The sequence below is a fragment of the Onychomys torridus genome, chromosome 7, assembly GCF_903995425.1.
Source record: "Onychomys torridus chromosome 7, mOncTor1.1, whole genome shotgun sequence".
NCBI classification, from domain to species: Eukaryota; Metazoa; Chordata; class Mammalia; order Rodentia; family Cricetidae; genus Onychomys; species Onychomys torridus.
The window spans coordinates 97,938,169-97,966,137 of NC_050449.1; the positions used below are offsets into that span (position 1 = coordinate 97,938,169).

At 41.6% G+C, this 27,969-nt stretch overlaps 1 protein-coding gene across 1 annotated transcript; it reads left to right on the forward strand.

The window, feature by feature from the left end:
- Positions 1-1,062: 1,062 nt before the first annotated feature.
- Positions 1,063-27,613, forward strand: Mrpl3 (mitochondrial ribosomal protein L3). The gene is made up of 10 exons (XM_036192973.1): positions 1,063-1,309; positions 2,257-2,441; positions 3,443-3,534; positions 3,944-4,042; positions 8,189-8,288; positions 10,200-10,260; positions 16,682-16,790; positions 22,766-22,843; positions 24,654-24,731; positions 27,134-27,613. Exons 1-10 carry the CDS (start codon positions 1,218-1,220, stop codon positions 27,284-27,286), a joined length of 1,047 nt encoding a protein of 348 aa, XP_036048866.1. The 5' UTR covers positions 1,063-1,217; the 3' UTR covers positions 27,287-27,613.
- Positions 27,614-27,969: the final 356 nt, after the last annotated feature.

Consider the following 27,969-nt stretch of genomic DNA (forward strand, 5'->3'; position numbering starts at 1 on the left):
TGGGTTCATTGTCCTCCTGGTTATCATTGACTAATAGACAGAAACAATACTGAGCACATACTTTTGTACACTATAGGAAAAATACTAGATATTGGTGATAGTAGGGGATTTTTCTTACTCTCATATATAGTATATGTCAAGAGTCAATGAAAGTGCCTATCTTAAGTATCTGTGAAGCCAAGTGGCTAAGATGAAGTGATGTACTCTTTTCTCTATGACTTAACATATTACTGAGATGTAGCCGAGGTACCCACATCAGTGCTTTTAGTGAGATGTAAGAACAAGGAAAGATACAAGTCCAAGCAGTGGTCAGGTTCTCCCCTGGACCTTCTAAGGCTACCCAGATCTTTAACAAAAAGAAAAGAAGAAAAGTGAGGAGGGGAGAAGAGGCTGAAAAGGCAAAACTAATATTTCTGCCTTTCCAAAAACACTCATCTGACCGAGAAAGGGATTTTTGAAGTAGGGAAATGAATCACAATCACTCTGAAACTATGTGATGATACCATTTTCTGCTGCAGTCGCACCTGATCTCAAATCCACGAACCTCTTCTCTGGATGATTCAAGCTCAAGATCTTTCACGAGTTGAAAAACTGCCTGGTACTATTTATGCCCAACCCTGAAAGTTGCATGCTGTTCTATTGGTTTTGGTCCCATTCTATCGTTAACACACGCCAGCCTTATTTCAGTGTTTGCTCTGCCCATCTGTTTTTTGAATGTACATAAATTTTAAGTCTATGTTTCCTCGTTTATAATAAAGAAATAACTTCTCTTCAGGGCTGTTCTTAGGATTAACCAATATAAAATTGCCGAAGTGTTGCTTAGCACAGCGATCTGTCCCACAGTGGGAATTTTTGGGGGTGACTTCTCTTTCCTTAGCTTCCTAAGAAAGTTTGATCCTTTTTTCTCTTGTTCTTCTAAAGTTTAAAACCCAAATACTTTCTTACCCACCGCTAACGAGAAGTCTACACCATATCCCTTGGCAAAAGAGGGCTATTCGGAGACGGAACCATAGTTAAGAGTATTGAGTCTCTGCCCGGAGCATATTGAGAAAGGACCGGAAATGGCTCGGCTGTTCTTTTCCTCCGCGGAAGGCATTGGCGATCCAGTAATTTGACTGCTGTACCTGGCTGCTTCGAACGCGTGCTCGGGGACTCGCTGAAAGCTCCTCGGCGGCGCTCCCGCAGGTGTCGCGAGCCGAGTTCTGCCCGGCCACACCATGCCGGCCTGGAGGCTGCTAGCGCAGGCCGGCACCCAGGTGCTGGGCTGTGGCGCCAAAGGCCTAGGTGCTGCCCCGGGCTTAGGGAGTAGGTGGGTACAGGCAAGAAAGAGGGTGGAGGGGTGCGCAGCCCACATAGCTGTGTTTTTGAACAGAGGCTCGGCCCGGCGCAGACGGTCTGTTAGAAGCGGAAAGTATCAAATGTCCAGGGGTGTGACACGGATTAAGAAAGCATGTTTTAATCTAAAGGCTCGAAGGGGTAGTGTTTTAATGTTTAAGAAATTAGCTCTTAGCTGCGACTATGATCAGCAGCAATATCTTCTAACCAGTGTGTACTGTACTAGACGTGTTTATGTTATGTGTCGTATTAAGCGTGTGTTCTGTAGCCAGCCCCCTGTTAGCAGACCACAATCATAAAAGTTTTTCAGGTAAAACTGAAACTAAAGGAAAATAGATTGTCCAAAGTCACCCAGCTAATAAGTAGAAAATCACACGCGATTCTAAGCTGGAACTTCCTGACTACCAACCAAAGTAGATTGCACAAAGGTTTAGTTAGGTTCTGGCCCACTTAGTGAAAGAATTGCACACTCCTTGTTCTTGGCCTCAGACCTGCTAAGATCCTTCTTGGTGCTCAGTTGGTCAGAGGTTGTGCATTTTGTGGGTTTTAGTTTTGTTTTTAAAACTCTGTATGTTTGGTTTCTTAGCATAGGCCATGTCATTACAGGGAGGAGGTACACTTTAGAAAAAATTCAGCTTAACACATGCTGCCACCTTCATTGGATATAAAACTGTCGAATACACATTCATTTAGGTTAGTAGCCCCTCGTGTGTTTAGGTAGGCTTGTTCATTGAGTACGAAAAGCCTTCAGACTAACCTTTCTTGATTAAAGTGGAAGCTCCAATGTTATCATAAGACATGTTAGGGTAAATACACAACCCACACCATTCCCCAAGGCCTTAAGGACATTACCTACCACTGTGGCTTCCCCTGCATAAAATGGAAATAATGACTTGGTGTTATTTTTGTTTTTGCTTTCAGAACGAACATCTGGTTCTTTGCTAGAAATCTCCAAAGCAAGAGCAGTACTTGGTGGGATGAGCACCTTTCTGAAGAAAATGCCTCATTTGTTAAGCAACTGGTCTTTGATGAAAATAAAGCCCAATTAGCAAGTAAACTGAATCCCCTGAAAGATGAACCGTGGCCTTTACATCCTTGGCAACCAGGTGATTTGGGGGGAGTCTAGACATGACCCCTTAATTACCGTATGGCGAGATGCATAAAAATGGTGACTGCTTTACAAATTTGACATCTTGGATTTCCATTTCTTGAGTGTGTCTGTTTTGTTCTGCTGTGATCTGCCAGCATATTTCCAGACCTCTGTGTGCTGCTAGTAAAAGACCTCCTCAGGAAGGTGCTTTGGGTGAGAGGAAAATTGTTCTGGATATGTGATCTTCCCCCTCAGGTATAAAGAATGTAAAATGAAATGGAAGAGCCAGGGAGAAGAGGCTGGAAAAATCCATGTAAACGGTCCTGTGTTAACACAGCTGTTTTTAATTGAAATGTTGTGTACTCGTTTGGGCAAGCATAATTCCCCAGTCAGCTCCATCTCTGGTGTGAAAGTAAACCCATGTGTGACCAGCCCAAGCAGGATGGGGCCTTTTCTAGTGAACATGTGGTCTCTGAAGTCACTGAGGCACTTAAATTGTCTAGTGACAGAAGTTCAAGTCTAGCCTGGCTTGAGCTCTCACTATAGTCGTGGTGGCCTTGAACTCCTGGGTTTTCTAGCCTCTACCTCCTGATTGCTGGGTTATAAGCATATACTCTCAGGCTTGGCTTATGTAGTTCATGAGGTCATATTCAGGGCGTTGTCCATACTAGGCAAGCACTCTGCCATCTGAGCTACATTCCCAGCCCCAAAAGTTCTTAATAGAGTACATTTTAATAGGAGAGCCTGTGGCATCTGTATAGTATAATACCATCTAATACCTTAGAATTTGAATAGGTATTTTCTGATTGATAATGCTGGACAGGATCTGAAACTAGGAAAAAGTAGTGATGGATTTATATGCTGTGTATTAATACTATTATCTTAAAACTGAATATTAGAATTATTTTACATTTGCTCATTTTATAAACATTTGTTAACCACCAGTATATTATGCCTGATGTAGTTGAAGATACTTACATCTGTAAATAGTCTTAAATATATCGTATTTATCACTAGGTTCTTCCAGAGTCGGCCTTATCGCCCTCAAGCTCGGCATGATGCCGTTATGGACCAAAGATGGTCAAAAGCATGCAGTCACATTACTTCAGGTAAGAAAACATCTATGTGCGTGCCAAGATCTGTGTACATAAGCTGTAATGGTCGAAATGTGGTAAAGGAAAATGTGACAGATAATAGCAAAGAACTTTGCTTCTGATGGGTCTGGGAAAGTGGAGTCTGGCCTCAACCAGTCTTTCCATAGTGGGATTAGGAAACCTGAAGCAATGCCCTGGCAGGGAGAGTTAATGTAGATCTGCCACTTAGTTCATTCTTAGAAAATATCTCAAGCCCATCACTTCACATCCAGTTCTTTCAGTTCCTGGTTGTAGCTATGATTTCGTTGCTGGCTGTCAGAGTAGATAATGAATTAAGTAACTCTGAAATCCTAATTGTCCTAGGCCCTTGTAGCTGGTAGATCACGGTACAAGCTTAAGTTTTATGGGCTTTTTTTTTTTTCAGGTACAAGACTGTCATGTGGTAAAATACACTCCCAAGGAAAACTATAATGGAAAAACAGCAGCCCTAACTGTGGGTGGGAAAACCGTGTCACGCTTCTATGTAAGTATTTATTTCCATTCATAAAATAGCACATTTTATTTCAGCTCTACATGCTTTTGTGTTTAAAGAATGTTCTGTAGTCACAACCTGAGACTTGCCCTGAGGACTTTGTCTGGGGAGAGGCAGGCTAGCAGAGGCATCTGGACTCTGAGAGACTCTGGGTTTGGTCTAGTCCTCCTCCTCCTCCTGCAAGCCTATTAGATGTAGTGTTTGTGTACCTGTAAGGAGACTAACAGTACCACCCACCTAGTGGGCTTGTCGCAAGGACTAGATGAAGTTCTGTAATGTGCCTGGACTGTCATAAATGCTCAGTAGATCTTGGCTTTGGTTGGTTGGTTTTGGTTTTGGTTTTTAAATTTGAAATGAGTTTTATGTATAGAAAAGCATATTCGTACATTTTACCCTTTTTTTCTTCTACAGAAAATCAATTCAACATTTAAAACCCAAAGTCCATAAAAAGTATTATGTAGTTTAGTGGGGACTTTCAGTTCTTTCAGGTGCATATGAACCCACATCAGATTTTTGTAAACAAAGCATTGTTTCCTAAGTAGAATGTTAACAAAATGCTGAATGTGTAGCTTGTTAGAAAAATGCACCCAATTAATTCCCTCTGCCAGTGTCCCAGACTGAACCCTAGAAATTGCCATGGTTGTCACCAGTGACTAGAACACAGCACTTATCTCCAAACAAACAATTTTTTTTGTTGTCTATGAAATAAACATGGGCAAAAATCAGGATGTAACCATACTATCTGTCACAAGTAGCAGATATTTCTTGTATGCTCTTGTGTGACTTCCTGCAGAGACACAAATAAATAAACATCTACTCACCCCAATTAGGGAACCCACAACAAACCAAAGAAATAGAACCAAGGCCCAGCTTGGCAAACCAGTGACTTCGCTGGGTTACTTAGAGGCCTCTGAGGAAAGGTTGCACACACACACACACACACACACACACACACTTCCTGGAAGGAATGTGTCATTCAGAGGTGTATGTGCTGTCACAGTTAACTTCTTCTGAGTGTGTGAAGGCTTTTGCGTTCTTTCATTCATTACCCAGCATAATCACTTTAGCCTCTGTGACAGGAGTGAAGTCACTGTCAGGACAAATTGAACACTGGAAAGAGCAGGGCAGACTCCACAGCCTCGTATACTTAAATCTTTTGGGATATTAACCCCCTTGGTAACCCTCAAGCTGGTAAGAGGGATGAATGAGGTAGCCATCCCATAAATCCAGCAGCCCCAGAACTGGAGACAGCCAGTCCTTGGAGAAAGCCAAGGCAGTCCACAGGGAGGAAACAAAACAGAACAATGGGTGTTGAAAGATTGTGTGTGGGAGCCTACTGTCATTTTTATTTTCATCATTAGTTTTGTAAATCCATGATCTTATGTCCTTGATAGCTATAAATTAAACACCATATTGGGACAGTTTATTCTGCTACAAAAGATACATGACTAGTGATTCCTCAGACATAGTAGATAACAGGGCTGGAGAGGTAGCTCAGTGGTAAGAATACTAGCCGCTTTTGCAGGGGACCCAGGTTCAGTTCCCAGCACTGCATGGCAATGGGCAACCATCTGTGACTCCAATTCCAGGTTGTCTGGTGTCCTTTTCTGTCCTCTGTGACACTAGGCATGCACATGGTGCACAGACATATATCCAGGCAAAGCACTCATGCCTATATCAAAAATGAATCAACATTATATTTTAAAATAAACAGGAGGTGATGGGGAACACAGGGATGTGAGCTGAGTTCTGATCCTGGGTGCTGCCATTAGTGAGAAGAAGAAAAAGAAAAGTTGCTTTGCCAGTGTGGGAAGCACTCGGCATTTGTAAGTGTTTTTGTTTAAAAAGAAACGAGATTTTTCAAACTAAGATGCTCTGGTTCCTTACAGGTTTTAGCCCTTAGGGAAGCTGCAGATAGACTGACTATGTAGAGGTCTTGTTTTTATCTTTTGGTTTGCTTGTTGTGTACAAGACTATGAATAGAACATACTGAATAGTTGAGCAATCAAAATAAGTTGATTAAAATGCTTTTATTTATAATAGGGCTAGAACTGTTTTTTGTTTTTTAAACTGCAAAGAATTTACACCTCTTAAGAAACCAGACTAGTTTGTTTTTGTTATTTTTGTATCTTATAAATAAAAATTTATGTGGTTCATAGTGTTTCTTCGTAAGAACATTAAGTGGCCCTAAAAGTTGATGAAATCAGGTCATCTTGGGAGCAGAGCAGTACTTTCACTGTAGGAGGGCTAATTGCTGAGAAGTTCTGCAGCGGAAAGACAGCTTCGCGGATGGGGCTACCCGAGTGTGGCCGTGCTGTCAGCCTCCACATTGCCTTTGTAAATCATTTATCTGGAAGTTTAGAGGGGGAGGGGGCGGAGCCAACTGGACTGTTACAATGCATCTGGTTTCAGCTTAATTTGAGCATTCAGTTTTTCTCATGACTAGCACCTAGTTGGGTTTTTAAATCCATTTTTAAATTTTTTTTATTAATTCTTTGGGAACCTCACACCATACACTCAAGTCCTACTCATCTCCCAGGACCCCCTGCATTTGCCCCTTCCCATTGCAAGATTCCCCCCCCCCCAGAAAGCTAAAGATAAAAATAAACAATAAAAAAAAAGAAAAACACTTTCCTCCTCCGTCTTTAGTCCTAGTTTTATAATATTGTGATTTTAGTTGAAACAGTTCTTCACTTCTAGTGAAACTGAAGAGTAATTAAGATGTATATGTTATCTTAGTCATTTTTATGCTTGAGTCTAATGTTAATGTAGGCTGTGATGTTCATTCTATCATTTTGTACTAAACATAAGGGATTTTTCTCAGAAGCTTCCTGGTATACTCCAAATTCAATATTAATAAAATAATATTATGCTTTATGAATCAGCTAAACTATGTGAATGTCAAAGCAAATTTGAAACTTTTTAAGTGAAATACATCTGAATTTGAAACATCAGGAAAAGAATTTGAAGGAGCCAGACTTATAGGAAGGCTTCAGTGTTTCCTCTTGAAGAAGTAAGCGTGAGTGAAGGTGGGAAAAGGGGGCTTTGGCATTTTCAGCAAGAGAGATGGGGAAGAGCAGAGAGTGAAGACAGATTGTCTTTTGGAGGGAACAGTAGCTTCTCCAGAGAACAGTGTTCACTGTACAGCCCATCAGAACAGCAGTGTTCACTGTACAGCCCCTTAGAACAGCAGTGTCCTCAGTATTCACTGTACAGCCCATCAAAGCAGCAGTGTTCACTGTACAGGCCCATTAGAATAGCAGTGTTCACTGTACAGCCCCATCAGAACAGCAGTGTTCACTGTACAGCCCCATCAGAACAGCAGTGTTCACTGTACAGCCCCTTAGAACAGCAGTGTTCACTGTACAGCCCATCAGAACAGCAGTGTTCACTGTACAGCCCCTTAGAACAGCAGTGTTCACTGTACAGCCCCATCAGAACAGCAGTGTTCACTGTACAGCCCCTTAGAACAGCAGTGTTCACTGTACAGCCCATCAGAACAGCAGTGTTCACTGTACAGCCCCTTAGAACAGCGTGTTCACTGTACAGCCCATCAGAACAGCAGTGTTCACTGTACAGCCCCTTAGAACAGCAGTGTTCACTGTACAGCCCATCAGAACAGCAGTGTCCCCAGTGTTCAGGGTACAGTTCACTGAGCTGCAGGTATAGATGATTAAGCATTTTTTTTAAATGTACCAGAATGGATGTAGGTAAATGGTCTAAGGAATAAGAAAAATAGGCTGAGGGGTTGGCAGGTGACAAAAACGGTTCTATTTTAGATAGTAATTGAGGAGGCCTGAGTAATTAAGAGGGCAAATCATCCAAAAATTAATAGAGTGACTAGTGTAGACCAAGGACCTGTGGCCAGTGCCAGGTGTGCTTTCAGACAAGCAGGGGCATACATTCTATCTGAAACTTGTACGCCTGGCTGAATCCTAAGTGGTAAGGATTCTTAGATGTATAATGATTATAGATATAATCTCAGCTCTCTTAAACAGTGGAAATTAAATGCTGTTGGTTAAGTAGGGAAATTTGATTTTTATTTTTCTTGCTGTTTGTAACTTGATTTGGGTCTCTGCATTCAGGTCCACTTGTACTGTTTAATATGTTATTTATATGTGCTACTTTTCCCTCTAGAAACCTGATTCTATATTGGAATTTTACCGAGAGCTTGGATTGCCACCAAAACAGACAATTAAAATCTTTCGTGTAACAGATAATGCTGTGATTAAGCCAGGTAATCTGAGGTCGGGAGAGGAGGGAGGTAAAAATACCCAAATATGTGCTTTGTTTAATGTCAGCCCTTTCAATAAAGCTACACAAAATACCAAGTCCCAAACACCTATTTTTAAATACAAAACCTATCTTATTTAATCACCAGGAACAAACAAGTCTTTGTCTCTGGGAAGAGTGGGAAAGCTGGAGGATCCTCTTTGTTTTCCCTGAGAGGGAGGAACTTTTGTTTGCAAATGTAGAGTGTCACATTTTTTACAAAAGCCTCCCCAAGTAAGTGTTCTAGCTTTAAAATGTGTTCATAATTTGCAGGCTAGCATTCTGCTAGGAATAGTACACTCTCCTGGAGAGTGAGAAAATACAGCCTCAAGAGGAGACTAGCCCAACATAGCTCTTGGGATAAAGATTCATTTGCCTGTCTGTGGGATGTCAAATTAAGGTTTGACATGCAATTATACTAATTCATATGGTTATTGAATTATGACATTTTAGTGTGTTTTGACCTTTAAGAGAGCCCCTCAGTTTTTGAACTTGAATTGCAACAAGAAGATAGTGAATTTTTTTAAGTTTAAATTTTTAATTTTAAGGCAAAGTAAATTTGATTACAAAAATTATGGTAAGACTTGCATTATTGGATAGCAGTCTGATTTATAATGAGCATATATTCCACTTTGAATATAAAGGATTTGTTCTGAAGCAAATTTAAGTATCCACTTTGATTAGATCCACATATCTAATTTGTCTAAGCCCTCTGTTCATGTGTAGTATAGTTTTAAAAGTCAAGTCCACATTAATTTTTGCTGTAGCTCAAACTATATTAAATTACGTTTTTGTGAATCAGTGATGGTCAAATAGCAGTTTGAGTTGTTCAGCCTGGCAAAAATGAGATCCCTTGTAATCCTTTACTTTTTCTTTTTTAAATTAATATTTTTGATTGACAAATCATTTGTATTTATTAATAGAGGGTAATGTGATGTTTTGGCATACATAGAATGAAGTTCCTATTTAAGGTTTTTGCTTTTCCCTTACAAACCTAGAGTAATCTTACCTTAAAGAAACTGCCCTCTAAAATACCACTGTACCCTACTCTTAGTACTAATTAAACAAACTAAAACTGGCTTTCAATTTCGTTCTCAGCTACATTGGTCTCTCATTTTTTTTATATTTAATTAGGCTCTTAATTGATGATTTGTGTTGACTCTTAACCAAAATAATAATTTTTTTAGGTCAGGGCTGTGACTTATACATGTTTCTAATATAGACTTACAGATATCTATAAGGGCAGGTTTTGTCTAATCCAAAGACCTGTGCTAGCTGAAAGATTTTATCAGCACATGCCTAGAACAGAAGTAATCTGACATGACAGGCACTGTGTGAATATCCCCGCTGTAATCAGTACCCAGCCAAGGAAAGGCTGAGTCCAGGAAGTACATTTCCTAGTCCACTGGGTGAGGAAAGATTGCATCAAACTCCGATGCACTTAGTTCTTCTCATGTTCTGTTTTTTCCCCTTTAGGTGAAATGGATAATATATTTTAATTCAGCATGCTTATTTGCTGAAGCAACAGGAAATCATTAAATTTGTTTGCCAGCAAGGGCACTGGATTACCACAGGACTCACTCATTTTGACCAGTACCACATAAGCCCCATGAAGATGCTAGCTAGTCAGGTGTATCTGGTGGCTCACTCTAGCATATGCACCTTAAAAAGGGTCCCATTGTCCTTCACCTTCTCGTTGATAGCTAGAACTTGTTTGTGGATGGCTCCATTGTTTGGATAGTTCTAATGTTCCTAACTGCCGAAGATCTACAAGCACTTGAAAGCACAGCTGGATGCTGTGTGGGGGAATGGCCTGTGAATAAAATCATTGCTGTGCTGACAGATAACATCGGTTTCTCATTTTCTTTTCACAAAGGAACCCCTCTTTATGCTGCTCACTTTCGTCCTGGACAATATGTGGATGTCACAGCCAAAACGTAGGTTTCAGCACTTCTCCTTTGCTTTGGTTCTCTTCGTGTGTTAAAGAACAGGGTGGGTGAACGTGCAGTCACTCAGGTCGGTGAATAGAAACAAGTGCTCTCCTAATCCTTTCTGTAAAGTCACTGGCGGTTAGATTTAAAGTTGCACTGGGTTAGTTTCATACAAAGAGTTTACATCAGATGGACTGAGATGTGTGCTTCCAGAAATAGGCCTCAGTGGAATGTCACGTGAATTAAGTACTTTCTCCATTAGGTCTGCTTTGAAGACCAAGACAACACACATTTCGATTGTGAAATATGCCTGAGCAATGCTGATGGCTTCTCTTGCAACCACAGCATAGTTTAGTGGGTGTGCTCTTTCAGTTCCTAGGAGCACTAAGATTGTCTACTATATGTCAAAGCAGTTGTTGTGTCACGTGTCCCCGTGTGACTGTGAAACATTTGCAGTTGTTGGATCAGAAACTAGAAGAAATTCCACAGTCTTGTCTCGTAAGGAGCATGAAGCTTGACTCTTAGTGTTAGATGGTGCTGGGTAGCTGCGGCTCTAACAGAAATGCTGCCCTTGATTTGTTTAGTCCAGGCTAGTGTTTTGGATTGTTAACCATTTCTGCCCATGGTGGGTGTCTGTGTGATTCTAGGAACTCTAGATCTTAGGGGAGTTACTGCTGTAGTACAGAGTACCCAAGCCGGTGTAGCTGTTTGGAAACTGGTTCCTGTTGGCTGTTGGAACTCACACAACCTAGAACAGCCAAAAATACAGGGCACCACTTGTTATCAATTCTCGTTCTCTCATCATGGATTCTGACCTTGTCTGTTTACTCTTCTTAGTCACATGACATTAGTCACATGACAGTGCCTGCAAGGATAGTCTCACCAAGAGCCCTCTGACAGATAAAGATGTCCATGGACTCTGGGAAGAGCAGTTTGTTTGCTTTTATCTTGTGATGGCGTTGACCAAACAGCAGCTTTTATCCAAAGAAACCTGATGAGTGTTGGACTCAGTATCTTTAAAACAAAATCTGATGAGTTTCCTTAATTGGGTAGATACATTTCCACACCATGGCCACCTCATGTCAAACATAGGCCACTTGAGAAGCTGCTGGATTCCTTTACCTTTGCCCAGCCTTGAAGACATGACATGGGGTTGATGGACAGTAAGAAGAGTCTTTAGGGGGTTCTGAACCTGTCCCTCGTGCTCTCCCCTAGTTACTGAAGCCAGTAAGGTCACTGACTTGCCTCTTGGTGACTACTGGTCAGCTTTCCTGACCTTTGGTTTGGTTAACCGATGAAGACTGTGGGTTACAAAGCAGCTTATTCTACTTTGAAATTTATGAATTATTACAAATCCTACCATGCCCTTCTGTGAACTTACATATGATGCTGTGTGAATTCCATTACATAACTTGTAGGACATATGGGACACCCTGAGAAGATACAGAGTCAGATGCCTTGGTCAGCAGCTGTCTTGTGGCCAGACTTGTGACCAGCCTGGTGTAGAGCTTAGCTTTTCAAATGCCTGTGCTCAGTGGATGCTTTCAGTTCATAAGCTACTGTTGAGTGTCTTTGGCTTTGTTTTTTTTCCTTTTGGTAACTCCAGTCTTCTTGTGTATCAAGTATAATAGGGAAATGTTTCTTTTGTAAGGTCCTATTTCTAGAAAACAAGATGATTTGAAATTATGTGGCAGCCTCCAGTCTAAATAGCAGGTAAGCACTGGGACACAAATAGCCTTAGGATTAAAACAGTGCTGGTCAGCTCTGGAGGAAAGGAGGGGTCCTTGCTGCTGCATTTGATTCATTTCTGTATGAGCAGTGGGCTGCCCCCATGAAAGCACACTGCATTCTGGTCTGTGTATCTTCATGTAGATGGCCTTACCTGAGGTGAGCTTGCCTTGGATCTTACGTAACTCATGGTAAGTGTTTCCAGGGACTGTACTTCTTCTAGCCAGCATGTCACTGCATTCTCTGGTGCTCTTAAATGCTTGTAGACTGATTGATGCTCACATGGACCTTGATTGAACTTCTGAGTGCTCTGTGGGCTCCTTAGCTGTGTGATCCTGATCTGTCCTCATTCAGCCTCTTCCCTGCCTGCCCCTGACTTCCTGGGCTGTGGGGTGTCTGGACGCCCACATGCATTGTTGTCCTTGAGTGCACTTCCCTGGGTGCGTCTTCTCTGGAGGAGGGCAGCTCCCCTGTTCAGAATTGAAGCCCTTCAGAGCCCATGAGTGTATCGTTTTCCCATGACCTGAATGGAGACCTTGCCTTTTGACTGTAGTTTCTGTCTTCTCATTTTCTTTCTCCTGTGACTGATGTGAGGACAGACTTTTCTACTTTGTCATCCATTTCTAGTCTTTTTAAAATATTTGATTTACTAGCTGTTCAGAACAGTAAGTTTATGGACATTAGTGAGATTATAAAGAGAACATCTCTCAGAAAGAAGGTTAAGGTGGATGGTTGTTTTGAGATGAAGGCTAGTTTGGGAGGAAGTGTTTCAGAGTTTTCTTGTTTTGTTGTTTAAATGTATTTTAGTGGTTATCTATATCTCTAATTATTTTCCTAATGTAACTCTACTGAGCAGCAAAAACCAAGGTCAGCAAGAGAATTAGTAATGGGTGGCCAAGGTGTGCACACTCTGTGACTGAGGCAAGTTCCCTGATCTCTAACTGCCTCATCTTTAACTTGAGTGCTTCTAGCCCAGTGGTTCTCAAACTTCCTAATGCCTGGACCTTTAACACAGTTCCTCATGGTGTGGGGACCCCAACCGTAAAGTTTCTTTGGTTGTTACTTCCTAACTGTGATTTGACTCCTGTTATGAATCATAATGTAAACATCTGTGTTTTCCGATGGCCTTAGGCCACCCCTGTGGAAGGGCCTTTTGATTCCCGGGAGTTGCCACTCACTGGTTGAGAACCATTGTTGTAGCACCTGGCTCAAGCCTCGCACTGAGTATTTCCTCTCAGGAGCATTGGCTACCATCACCATGTTGTCGCTGCTTTTTGTTTAATTTAAAAGGAAAGCTCTACCTCAGTAAGAAAGACTTGAGGAGGGTCCTTAGGAGACTGGGCATAAATGGTTCAGAGCAGACATATGGTCTCTCCTCGCCTCAGAGACAAGTTAGAAACATTAGGTAGAGAGATACCTGGTGGGTTTGTTTAAAAACTGTTTGTTATCAGTATAGGGCCAGGGGATAAAATTCCCATAAAATTAATCTCTAGAGATAATGGGGTGCGTTAGGAAACGGTACGTTATGCATTACCTTCTGGAAGGGTTTACAGTTACTCCTGTAGGCCTCTAAACCTTTTTTCTCTCCTTCTTCTGACAACATAGTAGTAGTAGTGATGGCGTTAGGCTCACTTCTTTAGGCTGGATTCTGAGCTAAGTAAGGTGTTATCTCTGCCCTGTGTGCAACCCATATGGGGGGCATGGGCCCAGGATCAGGGCAGTAGTAGTAGTCATCTAAATTAAATGAGACCTCTGAGGTGTTTCTTGTTTTTAAATGACTTTTTAAACAGTGTAAGTATCCTAAATACATTCATTTTTGTTTTTCTTGTTTTCACATAAGCCTCACTAAAATTGGAATGTCTAAAATTGCATTCTCCCGGATTTGAATTTTTATTTGATTTATTTCTGCAGCCATTAGTTAAGAACTGCATTGGGTAGCTAGGAAGAGTGCACACCTGCAAACCCGGCATGTTAGAGACAGGGGATGGCATCAGTTCTGAGCCAGCCTGAGTTAGGCAGTGAGCTCCAGGCTGGCCAGGGCCGCAGCATGAGACCCTGTCTTAGACAAACAAGCAGGCAAAGCCCCACAGTGGATGGAGGGTGAGGGAGGGAGGCATCTGTGTTGTGTAGACATTTCTGTGAAGTTCTTTCTTCTGTGACTTGCAGAAGTATTGTATTTGAGTCACACCAGGGCATGCTAAGTAAAGATGAGCTCATTCCTTGCTTTGTTCTCAAGTTGGATAGCAGCTGGGAGAAGCCAGAGACTTGCTACCTGTACCTCCCGTGGATCAACAGGTGCGCTCTGTTCTCTGCAGCCTGAATCAGGCCAGTAATTGTCACATCACTTGTGTTTCTGCCTTTTGTTTAAAGGTTATTTACTCAAGAGGTTCCCGTTGTACACAGTGGAACTCATGAAGTGTTCCAGACCAGACTGGAAAACAATCTGCAATTAGCTGACACATAATTAGCACTTAGAGGATACCACTTTCATCTTGTAATCATTTACTCTAAAATGAGCTCAATTATCTTCTGTAATTTACCTGCTTGCGTTTTCCTGGTGCATGCACTCAAGCTGTCTTTTTAAGGCAGATAATCAGTTTGAGAACCCGGGAGGCAGTAGTGAACGTCTACAGAAGGCAGCCGGAGTGCAAGTGTGGTATTTTTAAAGCATGTTTCCCCAAGATGAGTATTGCTGGTCATTTTCCCCTGCTGCTCTTAGGTGCTACTTGCTAAATGATAGAATACCTCCAAATCATTCTTCACTTATTTCTTTTCATTTGTAAAGTACTTAGCATTTTACACTTCTTTGCCAGTATGCCCTAACATTCACTGTTAAATGGAAATATTAATAATATCGAAGCATAATTTCAGTATTTGATTCTCATAGCTTCTCTTTGGTGTTCATCTCTATAAAATTATACAGTAATCTTTTTCTATTAAATATATGTTACATTTCTATTTTAGCCTTTTGTTAGGACTATTTACTTTTGTAGTTATTGAGGGATGAGACAGTAGTATATGCTGGCAGAAAAAGGTATAAGCTACGTTTAATTTATTTCTAAACAAGTCTTGATGTGTGATTTGAGAGTGCATGTCTGTTGGGCTCTATTTCTAGTTTCTCATTGTTTTTATATTAAGACTTTGATTTATCTAAAACTGTTACTCGGGGGCTTTCTTCAGTCTATCCTATCTGATAATTCTTTGTTAATAAACGCGTAGCAGAATCCTTGTGGAAATAGTGTGGTTTTTGTGCTAGTTTGTATTTGATCTGAACAGTGCACGTCTAAGTATAACTAGCTTTGTTGAAACCACACAATATTACACTGAAATATATTGTCACTGTCTGGTGAGAGATGAAGACAATCTCCACCTTAAGAACATGTAGATGATGCCTGTAGAAGACTTACAAGCCCCTTAGACCTGCACAGGGTCATTTGTAGGATGCACTTGACATTCAGAGATGGACTTGGCTAACCTTGGTGTCATTAGCTTGTTTCTTTAACTAAACGACTTTGTAATAAAGTGTTTTCATTTAAAAATAATATTTAGGTTATTAAGAATCTGTCTTTCTCTACTTTTGCTTTTCCACTAGCTTCCTATTCACAGATCAAGATCCATCTGGTGTCCTCTAAAACTATTTGTCCAGCATCTGGAGCAGTGGTTCTCAACCTGTGGGTCATGACCCCTACAGGGTTGCATATCAGCCATTTATTTACATTATGATTCATGACAGTAGCAAAATTCCAGTTATGAAGTAGCAGTGAAATAATTTTATGGTTGGGGTCACTACAACATGAGGGACTGAAAGGGCTGCAGCATTAGGAAGGTTGAAAACCACTGTGCTAGAGGCTCGGTCTTGTAAATTGCAGAGCCAGTAGTCTAGAGGTTTATTTATTCAGTGCTCTGTTCTGTGCCTATCTGTTGTTCTCTGACTCATTGCCCTCACACAATTGCTTAAATAAACCTCGACAGCCTCCGTGTCTGTGGCTAGAAATTCAGCATACCTTGCCTGGCAGTATCTAGCTCAGGGTCTCTCACAGGGCTGTGGTCACATTGGGCCCTGACTAGAGAAAAATTGCTTCCAGGCTCAGTGGCAGGATTGTTGGCAGCAGTGACAGGGCCTCAGCTGTTGACTGGAACCAGCCTTGCTGCATTCTATTTCATAGGAGTGCTTGTAGTGCTGGATGCTTCTTACAGGGCCTAGGAAGCAAGAGGACAGAGAGGACCAGAGAGTCTCTTGTGACCAACCTCAGACTCGCAGCTCATCTCTTAGCATATTTTTTCCATTAGACTGAATCAGTCCCAGGCTTCTGGGAAGAGGATTAAGTACAGCATGAATCCTAGGAAGGAGATAGGGGTCTTTGGGGGTCCATCCTATTATGTCTGTTAGGAAGCTGAAACTTCTAGAGCTGTGCTATGATATCACAAGATTATGAAGGTGAACCTTTCCTAGGTAAATTCCCCATGCTTAGCTTGCTATTGTCTCACAGTCTTGACATAACATTTTATACAGAGTTAGACTCCAGGGAGAGGTGCAAACCAAGACAGATGAAGGAATGTTCATTTGCAGTTTGGCTGGTATGGCCTTTTCTGGTTATTTAGATAGGAAGTCTTGTTAGAATTCCAAGGTGCTGTCAAGAAAGGACAGGCAGAAATCTTATGCTCCATTCATTATGTAAATTCTAACTTTTTTTTCCAGTATTGGTAAAGGTTTTCAGGGTGTCATGAAAAGATGGGGATTTAAAGGCCAACCTGCTTCTCATGGTCAAACGAAGACCCACAGGAGACCTGGAGCTATCTCAACTGGAGTGAGTATAAATAGTGATGCCCATTGAGGGAGGTGGGAGTTGGGCAGGATCTCACTCTGTAGCCTGGGCTAGCCCATAACCTGCAGTATCTATCTTCCCTCAGCTCTGGCATGCTAGGAATGTCAGCCACAGACTGGACAGTGGTGTTCTGTTCAGTGCCAAGTGCTCAGCCTCTGCACACAGTGCTCACTGGTGGTCAGCTCAAGCCAGTACTTTAACCTGGTTTCGGTGGGTCCCAGTAGTTTTCACAGGTTGGCCTCACCCATTTTCCAGTACATAAATACCCACGCCAACATTCTCTTTCCTCTCTCTCCTAGTGTCCTGTCTGAAACACCGTGGCAACTGCAGCTAGCTAGCTCCATTTGCTGGTTCACACACTTGGTTTGCCCAGGGAGATTGTGTGAGATTGTCAAGGATAGTATTATAGCATTTGTGTCAGGGAGGGCATTGAGATAAATGGGGAAACAAGCAATAGTAGCCTAAGAAATGAAGGAAAGACCCTTTGTTTTACTAATTTAGTGTTTCTTTCCCAGAGGTAGAGCTTTTAAATAAAATCTTGGAGCCTCAGAGTAAATGCAGAATCCTTCTAATGGTTGGTAGTTGGTAACATACTCTATTTCTTTCACAATAAGAAACAGATTATAACTTCTCTTAGGTACTAAGTTCTCACCTAACAGATTGGATTACCAAGAAGCTGAATTTTTGTCATACTGTCTACTGAGAGCTGCAAAGAAATCTGTTCACAAGACTGCCAGGAAGTAAGAGTCAAAATCAGTGTTGGGAACACAATGAAAGGGAACAGGCAGAACCTTGGTAAAACTACACATGCATGTCCTTTGATACAGCAAAGCTTCTTCTGGAATTTGCTCTAAGGACACAAGTCAGTCCTGCAGTGCTGTTTGTAATGAGCAGGGATAGAGACCCATACTTGAGTTTGGATGGATGAAACTGTGGTATGTCTATGCAGAGAAAATAGTGTTGCTCTAAGGAAAAAAAAAAAAAAAAAAAAAAAATGAGTGAGCCCTCTATGAAACAGTGGTGATTTGTGGCAGACTAAAAGTAGGTATGTTCTGTTTGTCCTGGCCAGTAGAAGGGCCATATGAGCTAGTGAGAGCTTCCCCCAAGTGATGGGTGGAAACAAGGTGGGAAGGCTTAGGAGTGGTAGATACTCTTTTTATAATGTGTATTTTTTACTCCTGGATCCTTGCTAATGTTTTGCATATTCATAGTAAAAACACTGAGGGGGTAAATACATGAAATATAATTCGAAAATGAGCTTCGGTGTTTCAGATGAGTAACAGCCACACTAAAGAAGGAGGAAAACTAACTCAGTGTTTTAAATAGTCACCTGGTAAGATACTGTGAGTCTAAATTCAAAAAGCACTCTTTGGGCTGGAGATGGCTCGCCAGTTATGAGGGATTGCTGAGCAACCACGGGATCCAGAGTTCAGATCTCAGCATCCAGGTAATAAGCCAGGTACCAGCAAATGCTTGTGACTCCAGCTCCAGGGATCCAACACCATGTGCATACAAGCATGATACCCACAGACACACATGCACATGCACACACAACACACTACACAATTGTTAAATTCTAGTTAGATTTGCCCTTTGCATAGATACTGGCAACTCAGAAATAATTTTCTGTGAGTTGTAGGATTGAGCAGAAAAATAAATATACTAATGATTTAGAGCCAAGTCAAGTTTCTCTACTAGAGAAGGATGCTACAGTATGAAAGGAACATTAGAACGAACCTTGAATCGTGTTTTAGCACTATGGCCCCACCCTGTGTGTGTGCTTATCTGTCTGTCTGTCCAGTTTTCACCTTCTCTGCCTGCTGCAGTGACATACAAAAGTGCCAGTGTAGTGGAAGTTCCTAGACTGCAAGACTTGGTTTCTCAGCATCATGCCCTCAAAGGGAACACCTTCAGTAGTTGGCACTGGAAAGATACAGTGAGCCCAAAATGCCTTAGACAGGAAAAAGGACGTGTTTAAATGATGATGGACACATAGAGGGACCCAAAAACCAGTTTAATGAACTTCCCATTGGGGACAATTTTGGCTTACAACTAAAAAGTCATAGTGAAGAATTCATGGAACAGAGGCTGAAGCAAGAGAATCTAGAGTTCAAGGCCAGCATGGGCTATATAGACTTCTCTCAGAATCATGCAATAATAACTTTCCCCAAAGAAAGGATTCATGGAATAAAGTTCCTGCTGCTGCTATAAATGAATTGCATGAGTGAGTATATAAGAAAATGGAAGAAAATGGAATGTCCTTTCTGACGGTCTAATGCTGGCTAATCCCTGGTGGCAGGGATAAAATACCATGCTTGGTGACCATCATAAGTGAGCAGTTCAGGATTTACAGTGGATACAAATCAAATGATGGAAGCTTGAGGAGAACTAGATTTACATCTAGTCTCAAAACAAATTGCAGGTTAGCCATAAGAAGAAGTATTAACAGTAGAGGGACTAATGTGCTTTTTCACATCCTTAACTAGTTGATCAAATGTGCACTACCAGTTAGACAGCATGATGAACCCACCAGGGCCATGGGTGTCGCCTAGTGGATGAGTGCTTGGCCTAGCGTGAGTGAGGCTCTAAGTTCAGTTCCCAAGACCACAAAAGAAAAAAGGAAAAGTGGACCTGTGCTCACTTCTTCCTTGATTCTTAATAAAAATGCATCTCTCAGATTTAATCATGGCAAATGTTAGACAAAGGTGGTAGACAGTATTCTAAAAAGAATTGGCCTGTCCCCCACAAGCGTATTCAAGGCACTGGAAAACGAGAAGACTGCAGCTATTCCTGACATAGGGAGTCTAAAGAGCTGTGACGAATGCACTTAGTAACTCTGAAGTGGATCTTAACTTGGGGACAATGGTGTATTACAGACATTCAGTGGGACAGACAGTTGACAAAGTTAGAAGTTGGTGGCATACCTAGTTTTCAGAGGTTTATCACATATGTAACCATGGTTACACATGAGACCATTCTAATTCTCAAGAATATAAAAGGAGCATCCTGTTTGCCACCCATTTTCATGTGATAGAAGGGAAAGCGGGTGTGTGGGGAGACAGTGAGGAAGCAAATGGGGCTGAGGCTGAACAACTGGCAGTGCTGAGAATCCTTTATGTTCTTTTGGCAACATTTTGGGAATGTGAAAACACACAGTTATATAGAAATAGGTTACACAATCAGGCTGATCAGCAGTGGGTGCTTACAAGTACTAGGTCTTGGGGTCCGTCTCTAGCACTGCCACCGCCCACCAAAAAAGAAAGATGTAATTGAAGACAGATTGAAAAGCCTAAAATTTTAGAACAAAAACCACAGTAATAAATCTTCATGCCCATGAGATGGACAAGGCCCTGGCTATGACCCAGACATCTAATCAGTAGAAGAATGAGTTGAGTTACACGTCATCAAAATTTAAAACATTCAAGCTGTAAACAATAACATAGGAAAAAGGAAAGACATCTCACAGAATGGAAGAAGTACTTATGAATCAGATACCTCGTGAGACTTTTACCCACAGTAAATAAAGAGCTCTTACAACCCATAGTAAAAGTAACTCAGTTTTTAAAACCAGGCAAAGAAGCCAAGAAAGTATCTGTCAGGGCCAGTGAGCAAGTGCTCACCCTCTTCAGCAGTAGGAAAATGCAGATCAAAACTACTGTGAGCCAGCACTTCATGCACTGGGTGTACATAGTTTATCAAAAGGTCTGTGCTAGCAGACTTGTAATCCCAGCACTTGGGAGGCAGAGGCAGGTGGATCTCAGTGAATTCTAGGCCAGCCTGGTCTACAGAGTTAGTCCAGGACAGGCTCCAAAGCTGCAGAGAAACCCTGTCTTGAAAAACCAAAAAAAAAAAAAAAGTCTGTGCTAACACATTGTGGCAAAAACATGAAGAAACTGTACCCTTATACATTGATGGCAGAAAATTTAAATGATGGCCACTTTGGAAAACAGCTTGGCAGTTTCTAAAATGGTTAAGTTACCCTGTGACTTAGCAATTAATAAGTATATATCCAAGAGAAATGACTATGTGCATACTAAAACTCACATGAATATCCATAGTGGCAATATCCATCACTTAGATGTAGCTAACTAAAGTTGATATATCCATTCAATAGAGTGTCATCTAGTCAAATGGACTGAGGGATTGATACTTGTAGTATGGATGAACTTTGAAAACATGCTAAGCCAAAAAGAAGCTAGAATATTTTATGACTGTTTATGTAACTCTCCAAACTAGTCAAATCTATGAAGGTTGTTTCTGTGAGAGTTGGAGGTAGGAGCAGCTAATGAGTGTGGAATTTCTATTTAGGATTGATGAAATGTTTTCAGGTGAATTTTACAACTTTCCTGTTCTTATGATTGATGGTTGTTATTTGTTGTCAGATATACGTAAGGTGTTGGGTAAATACTTGACTAAAGGATTAGGTCATGCAGGCTGTACTCAGAGTGCTTGTAATGGCAGTGTTAAGTTGAGCGGCGGGGGGGAGGGGGGTTGGACTTGTTAACATACACTGTATAGAATGGATACAAGTCACTCATAGTCTGCAGTACTCAGAACTCCTCTTTGAACTGTGCGCAGCACACAGTAAACGACTTACTTAGTTCATCATGACTGTGACAGAATACCTGGCGTGGTACTTAAGGAAGGGTTGATGTTGGTCCACAGCTGAGGAGTCCAGCCCATGGTAGAGAGGAAGGCATGAATGTGCTAGGCCCTGGCTTTGATGGAGGGCATGGGGAGCAACTGGTCACATGGTGTCCACCTCTGCAGAGATGACACTACTGCTCAACTTCCTTTCTCCTTTTTCTTCCTTTTTCTTTAGCCTAGAACCCTAAGCCATGTTTAGGGAGGGCCCCCCTCCTGTAAAGCCTCCCTGGAAATACTCCCAGAGACATGCCCACGGGTGTGTCCCCAGTGAGGCTAAACCCAGTCAGGTCAGAAGGGGTTAACCGGTCAACGTGGGGCTGTCCTGCTGTCACTTCTACTTGGGAGTCTCAGCTGCTGCGAGGTGTGCCTGCCACACAAAGCCATTTGCTCACTAAGAGGTCAGAGAGGGCTCCCTCACTTTACACTGGATTTCTCTAGATAAGGGATCAGTGTCCATTCTCAGGAGCTAGTTAGACGAACACTATTCTAATGATGCAGATAATTATGAGCCAAGAAAAATAACTGCACACCTGAGGAAGACGCCCGTTCAGGCAGTGGGGTGTAGGTGAAGCCCATGAAGCCAGTAACTAGGATTAGGTGAAATCAGGAGAGCTGCCCACTGGTTTCCTTGGCATGGTGATGTGGCATGTTTGTCTTGCCTTGGTTTCTTCTTTTTTTTAACTTTCTGTCTGTATTAGATCAATTAGGATCCTTGCTAATGAGTTTGTCTCCTGTCTGCTTCGTAGTCCGTGTTTAGCTCCCATCTGGGAGTGTTTACAGCTCTAATTGGGAAAGATGAACCTGGGAGAAAGGAGCCTAAAAATGAGTGGACTAAAGTCTCATGCAATAGCCAGTTTTATTCAGAGCATCAAACAATTTATACTCTGAGGATTAAGAAGAATCACATGAGTAAGGTGTTCAGTCACAGGACAAGCCACACATGGCACAAACATGTTTTTCCATAGAGGCAGATGAGTAACAACAGCTGAAATAAACTCACTCCTATCCACTACACCTAGGAGGAGCATGAAAACACAGTCCAGAACAATTCTGTGTCCTGAAGAAATTCAGGGCACAAGACTCTTGGAGTTTTCTCACAAGCCCTCAGAACTCTCACATGACTCCATTCTTCGACTATGTTCCAACATAGGAGTAAATGGATATACATCCATTCTTTACTGATAGAGCTGAATAAAGGAATTGAAAGAGTAGGACTTAATTATTCTTGTTTGTGGTGTCCACTGTGATTTAATCAGTACTGCTCAAAATCAAAAGGACTGAAAGTGTGAACTTTGTTTTTTGATGTTCAGGATGTTGCCAGAGTCTGGCCTGGAACTAAAATGCCTGGGCAGATGGGAAACCAGAGCAGGACAGTGTATGGACTGAAAGTAAGTCTATAAAGTACTGTTGGTAAGTTTATATGCAAAGACCTAGAGCATGCATTGTGTGTGTGTGTGTGTGTGTGTGTGTGTGTGTGTGTGTGTGTGTGTGTCCTGAACAAGTGTGCTTTCTGACTCTTAAGGATGGAGGGTGCATGAGGTGTGTGGTTGACTTGTAGGTGTGGAGAGGAATTAGTCATTCAAGGAAAGGAAATTGAGTTGTACTGTAATGGGGGCTGCATGATTATATTTTACATCTAAACTGAAATATTTTCACAAGATATTGTAAGCGAGAAAGGATTCCAAGCATTAGATGTATTTTCCTTTATAAAGAGAACAAAAGCTCCCTGAACATTATGTTTCTGTATATTATGTATATTATCACAGAGAAGCTGAAGGCTATATACTGAGCTATCTTGGGTTTTATGTCAAGTGTGTGAGTGAAATAGATGTGGGTAAGGAAAGGAGGGGACAATCCCAGCAAAGGGGATAAGATTACTTCATTGTGGTGCATGCATTTTCAGAGAGAAAGAGAGTGTGTATGTGTGTTAAAGGGGAAGTTAATATTTAATCTACTAATCTCAGAAAAAAATCTTCAACAGCTAAATGCAAACAGTTTGTACTATAATGGATGCTATGTGCTTATACTTTTATTAAAACAGCAAATATGTATATATTTGGATGGCTCAAAGCACAGAAAGAACAAAATAAGCCACCCATAGCAACAACACCCAGTAGTGGCTGCTGCATTTTGTGCATATTCTTCCCATCTTAATTCTCCATACATGTAATGTATAGATTCTGTGTAAGTTTATATAATTAGGTCAGGCTTCTCCAGAGCGGGCGACTATTTGGATGAGTGGCTGGATGCTGTGGATGCTAGACTGGACAATGTGATAGATAAACAAAGTCTGTCGTTACATATGAAGGCTGAGAAGTCCCACTGTAGGATACCTAGAGGCTGGAACCCCTGGAATGCCTGTAGCCTTGACACAGTCCCAAATCTCCATTGCGAAATCCAGTGACAGACTTGTAAGTCTGAAGCAGAAGTCCTGAGAATGAGGCCGGGCCTGGCCGGGCGAGGCCGGGCCTGGCCGGGCACGGCCGGGCACTGAGTCTGAAGTCTGGAGCCTGGAGCCGAGATGGCTGGGGCAGGTTTCCAGGCTCCAGACGAAGGACTTCTCTTGGCCTCTTTCATTTACTCTGGCCCCAGCCGGTTGGATGGTGTTCACCCACCAAGTGACATCCACACAGACTCCGGAGTCACAAGCACACCGGAAGTCATACTTCCTGTTCTTCACACTCCTTAATCCAGTCATGGACACCTAAAGTGAGTTACCAGACAAACCGGTCTGTTTCCCCGCCATTACTATTTCCCGCTTAGTGAAACAACATTACAGATTTCTGTGTGGTGTTATAGTCCTTGATGTCCCCTTATTTTCTTACTGTCTTCTTTTTTTCTTTTTTACCATTGGGTGTCATTGTGTTTCCTCTATGTTGAGATGTTTTTGAAGGCAGTCTGCTTGGCCAGCTTATTTTAGAGATTAGATTCAGTGAGTTAGGAATTCCCAGTTGCTAGTTGTAAAAAAAAGTAATAGTAACCAACAGAACTGAATTTCCACATGTCGTCCTTGGTGTCAGCAGACTCCATGGAGTTGAAGTAGTCATCCACAGCCACACTCCAAAACTAAGGTGCACTGATGATCTTACAAGCTTGGCCTTCAGTTGCTGGCGTGGTTACGCTTTGTAGAGTGTATTCTCAGCTTTTAGTAACACATTTCCTAGTTTCTGAGCCTTCCTCTCTCACTTGGTGTTGTAGGTGTGGAGAGTGAACACCAAACACAACATAATCTACGTGAATGGCTCTGTGCCTGGACACAAGAACTGCTTAGTAAAGGTATGTACAACTGATTCACTTCTACCACTTGGTAATAGGGATAGAGTCCCTAAATTCTCTTTTGGCCTGAATGTGGAGCTTCCAAAGCACTGTTCTTACTCTGCATGCTCTCTGCTGCAGTCCCCTTTGTAGTAAGTAGCACATCAGTGAAAAGATGCACTGTAAAATAAGCTGCACATTGGAGTCCTGACCCAAGAGCTCGTGGGAGAAAGGGCTTCAGGAGAGAAAGGAGCTGGTGCCAGAACGTCAGTTTTCCTCTGTCCTTCCAGAAATAGATGAGTTCCGCTTTAGGCAAAAGAACCGGAAGTGCTTAGGTGGGAGTCGTCCAGAAACGTGACTGGGGCCAGAGGTCTCAGTGCCAGCACCACTCTGCCACACCTGCCTCCCTAAGCACCTACTGTCCTTTTCAAAATTACAAAGAAAGGAAGAAAGTAAATATAACTAACACGTTGACCAGATAGATTGAAGTAGAGCCTGGGAGCTTCCAAAGACTCGTTTCTATCCAGTAAAACCCACGATGCAGACTCTGCTGAGCCATGGTGATGCAGGGTGGAAGCTGACTGCTGAGCCATAGTGGTGCAGGGTGGAAGCTGACTGCTGAGCCATAGTGGTGCAGGGTAGAAGCTGACTGCTGAGCTGTGGGGATGCAAGGTAGAAGCTGATTCTGCAGAGCTGATTTGATGCAGGGGAGAAGCTGATTCTGCTGAGCTGAGCTGATGCAGGGGAGAAGCTGGTTCTGCTGAGCTGTGGTGAAGCTGTAGTTTCTGAATGTGAGAAGGTTCGTGGTTGAAGTGATTCCAGCTCCATAGAACATGGTCATTGATTTTCAACAAAAACAAACAGAAATCTCAGTTTAACTGTTGCATTATATATTCACTCACATTGGAAACATCATCAATGCTTTTGTTATTGGAAACCTTCAGGTACAGCAGATATGTAAAAGTGTAAATGTAACTGATAATTCACTACTTGGACCCTTTGTGACAATTTTTTATCAAATTAGCATATAGGTTTCTTATTGAGTGTTTTCCTGATTAAGGCTGAGTCTAAGATTGGTGAATTGGAAAAAACTGAACATGATGGCATCCTTCCGGGCAACGTCCTGATCATTTCCTGAAACAATTGTAATGAGGGATTTAAAATAGAACTGTTTGATACACTTAGTTGTTCCTAGCAGCTGTCGTTTGATTAAATTATTCATTGCTCATTGCTAAAATGAATATGCCCTATTTTACTGTGTACATAGTGTATTTTCCCTCTCCAAATGAGGGCTACGGAAGCTTTGAGGAACTCAGTAATATCCAAAACTAAAATAGAGGGTTTTAGATCATATCAGTATCTCTGCTAAAATGTATCAGCTATGAATCCAGACATAATTTGAAATATTTTAGGCCATAAAGTGTTCTGAGAGCTCCTGTAAATGCTTATGGCTTTCTTTCTGTTGATGTTATCCTTGTCTGTAACTTCTCAGTAAAAATGCTCCTTGCCAAAGTGAGCTAATTCCTTTAATAAAAGTGATGTTTTCCTTTTTGTGCTTAGTTAACACTTAACAGAAATGAGGTAAACTCCGCATTTTTTAAGCTCACCTCCAAAATTTGGTTCTAAGTATAGAAAATAAAGTAATAAAAACAGACAAAAAGAGTGAATAATAAAATGGATAATTAATTATTAGATATTAAATTTGGATTTAGTATGTGACCTTCATATTTGAAAAATAAATGTGGATATAAAAGATAATTGAGATGTGATTCTAAAATATCCATCTTGTTGGACAGTTAAGTATAAACTTACAAGTTACAGTAAATATAAAGTGTTAATTAGTGGTTTTATTCTTGTGAGGTAGCTGATTCAATTGAAGAAAATTGATTAATCAAATTTACTAGACTAGAAAGAAAAGCAACGGTAGAGTCATTGCTCAGCTCTGCATGGAATGGTTGTATTCCTGTTCAAAAACACAGGAACAGATACTCTTTATTAGTGGTAACTTTATTTTTTTTATTAAGAAATGTTTTATTCATTTTACATACCAATCACAGATCCCCTCTCTTCCCTCTCCTGCCCTCCCCCCTCATCTCCCCTAAACCACCCTCTATTCCCTCTTCTGACAAGGTAAGGCCTCCCATGGGGAGTCAGCAGAGCCTGGTACATTTAGTTGAGGCAGGTCTAAGCCCCTTAGTGGTAACTTTTTTTTTCCCCGAGACAGGGTTTCTCTGTGTAGCTTTGCGCCTTTCCTGAAACTCACTTGGTAGCCCAGGCTGGCCTCGAACTCACAGAGATCTGCCTGGCTCTGCCTCCCGAGTGCTGGGATTAAAGGCGTGCGCCACCACCGCCCGGCAAGTGGTAACTTTAAATACCATAGTTAGTATCATTTATGAGTAAGAATTTTTTCTTTATTCCCTCAGATCAAAGACTCTACGCTGCCTGCATATAGGGATCATTGTAAAAGCCTGCCATTCCCTACTTATTTCCCTGATGGAGATGAAGAAGAACTTCCAGAAGACTTGTATGATGAGAACGTGTTGCAGCCCAGCGCACCGTCTATTACATTTGCCTGATGGCACTGGCGGGGCAGAACTTCCTATGCTCTGTGCACTTTGATGAACCAGAACAGTAATAGAACCAGGAATGGAATCCCTCTGCTTAGTGACGATGCTGTGCTCTTGTTTTTATCAAAGGACACAGATGCATCACTCACCCCTCACTTAAATCTGACTAGCAAAATTACTACATTAAATAAACCAATCACATAGATTGGATCTGTTAAAATTGACAGTTTACAAAGAACAAATGTTTTGCCATTTGTAGGCATCATTCTTTGCACACATTTCCCTTTATCTTAACGGTTTTTAAAGGATATATAAACAACTTTTATTTTAAAATCTCTCAAAGTGTGGTTGTGAAACATAGGACCTGGGGGAGCCACATTGCTACCTGTTGGATCAAAGAAATCATTTCTCTGAAAGTGTGCCATTCTTTAGAGTTTAGAAACGTGAAGAAAGGATTTTTTTTTTTAATCTAAGTTACAGAACCTGTATGTTAACATGAGGACTGGGTGGGAACATAGTCCCATAATGGCCTGCGCCCTGTGGGCGGGCCAGCGCTTGTCTCACTGCCGAGCACTGTAAGCAGCAGGCAAGTCACTTCTTAGAACTCCTGACCTTCTAATTTCAGCTGGAACCTGACATGCCATTTCACAGTTTGTCTTGAAATCAGGGATCAGTTTTGCAGGCAAACTACA

What these genes read in the sequence shown, in the direction of transcription:
- Mrpl3 (XM_036192973.1), top strand. Translation starts at nt 1,218, where the DNA reads ATGCCGGCCTGGAGGCTGCTAGCGCAGGCCGGCACCCAGGTGCTGGGC. An exon ending in GCCCCGGGCTTAGGGAGTAG is followed by an intron (nt 1,310 to 2,256) that starts GTGGGTACAGGC and finishes TTTTGCTTTCAG; the next exon opens with AACGAACATCTGGTTCTTTG. An exon ending in CTGGAGCTATCTCAACTGGA is followed by an intron (nt 16,791 to 22,765) that starts GTGAGTATAAAT and finishes TTTGATGTTCAG; the next exon opens with GATGTTGCCAGAGTCTGGCC.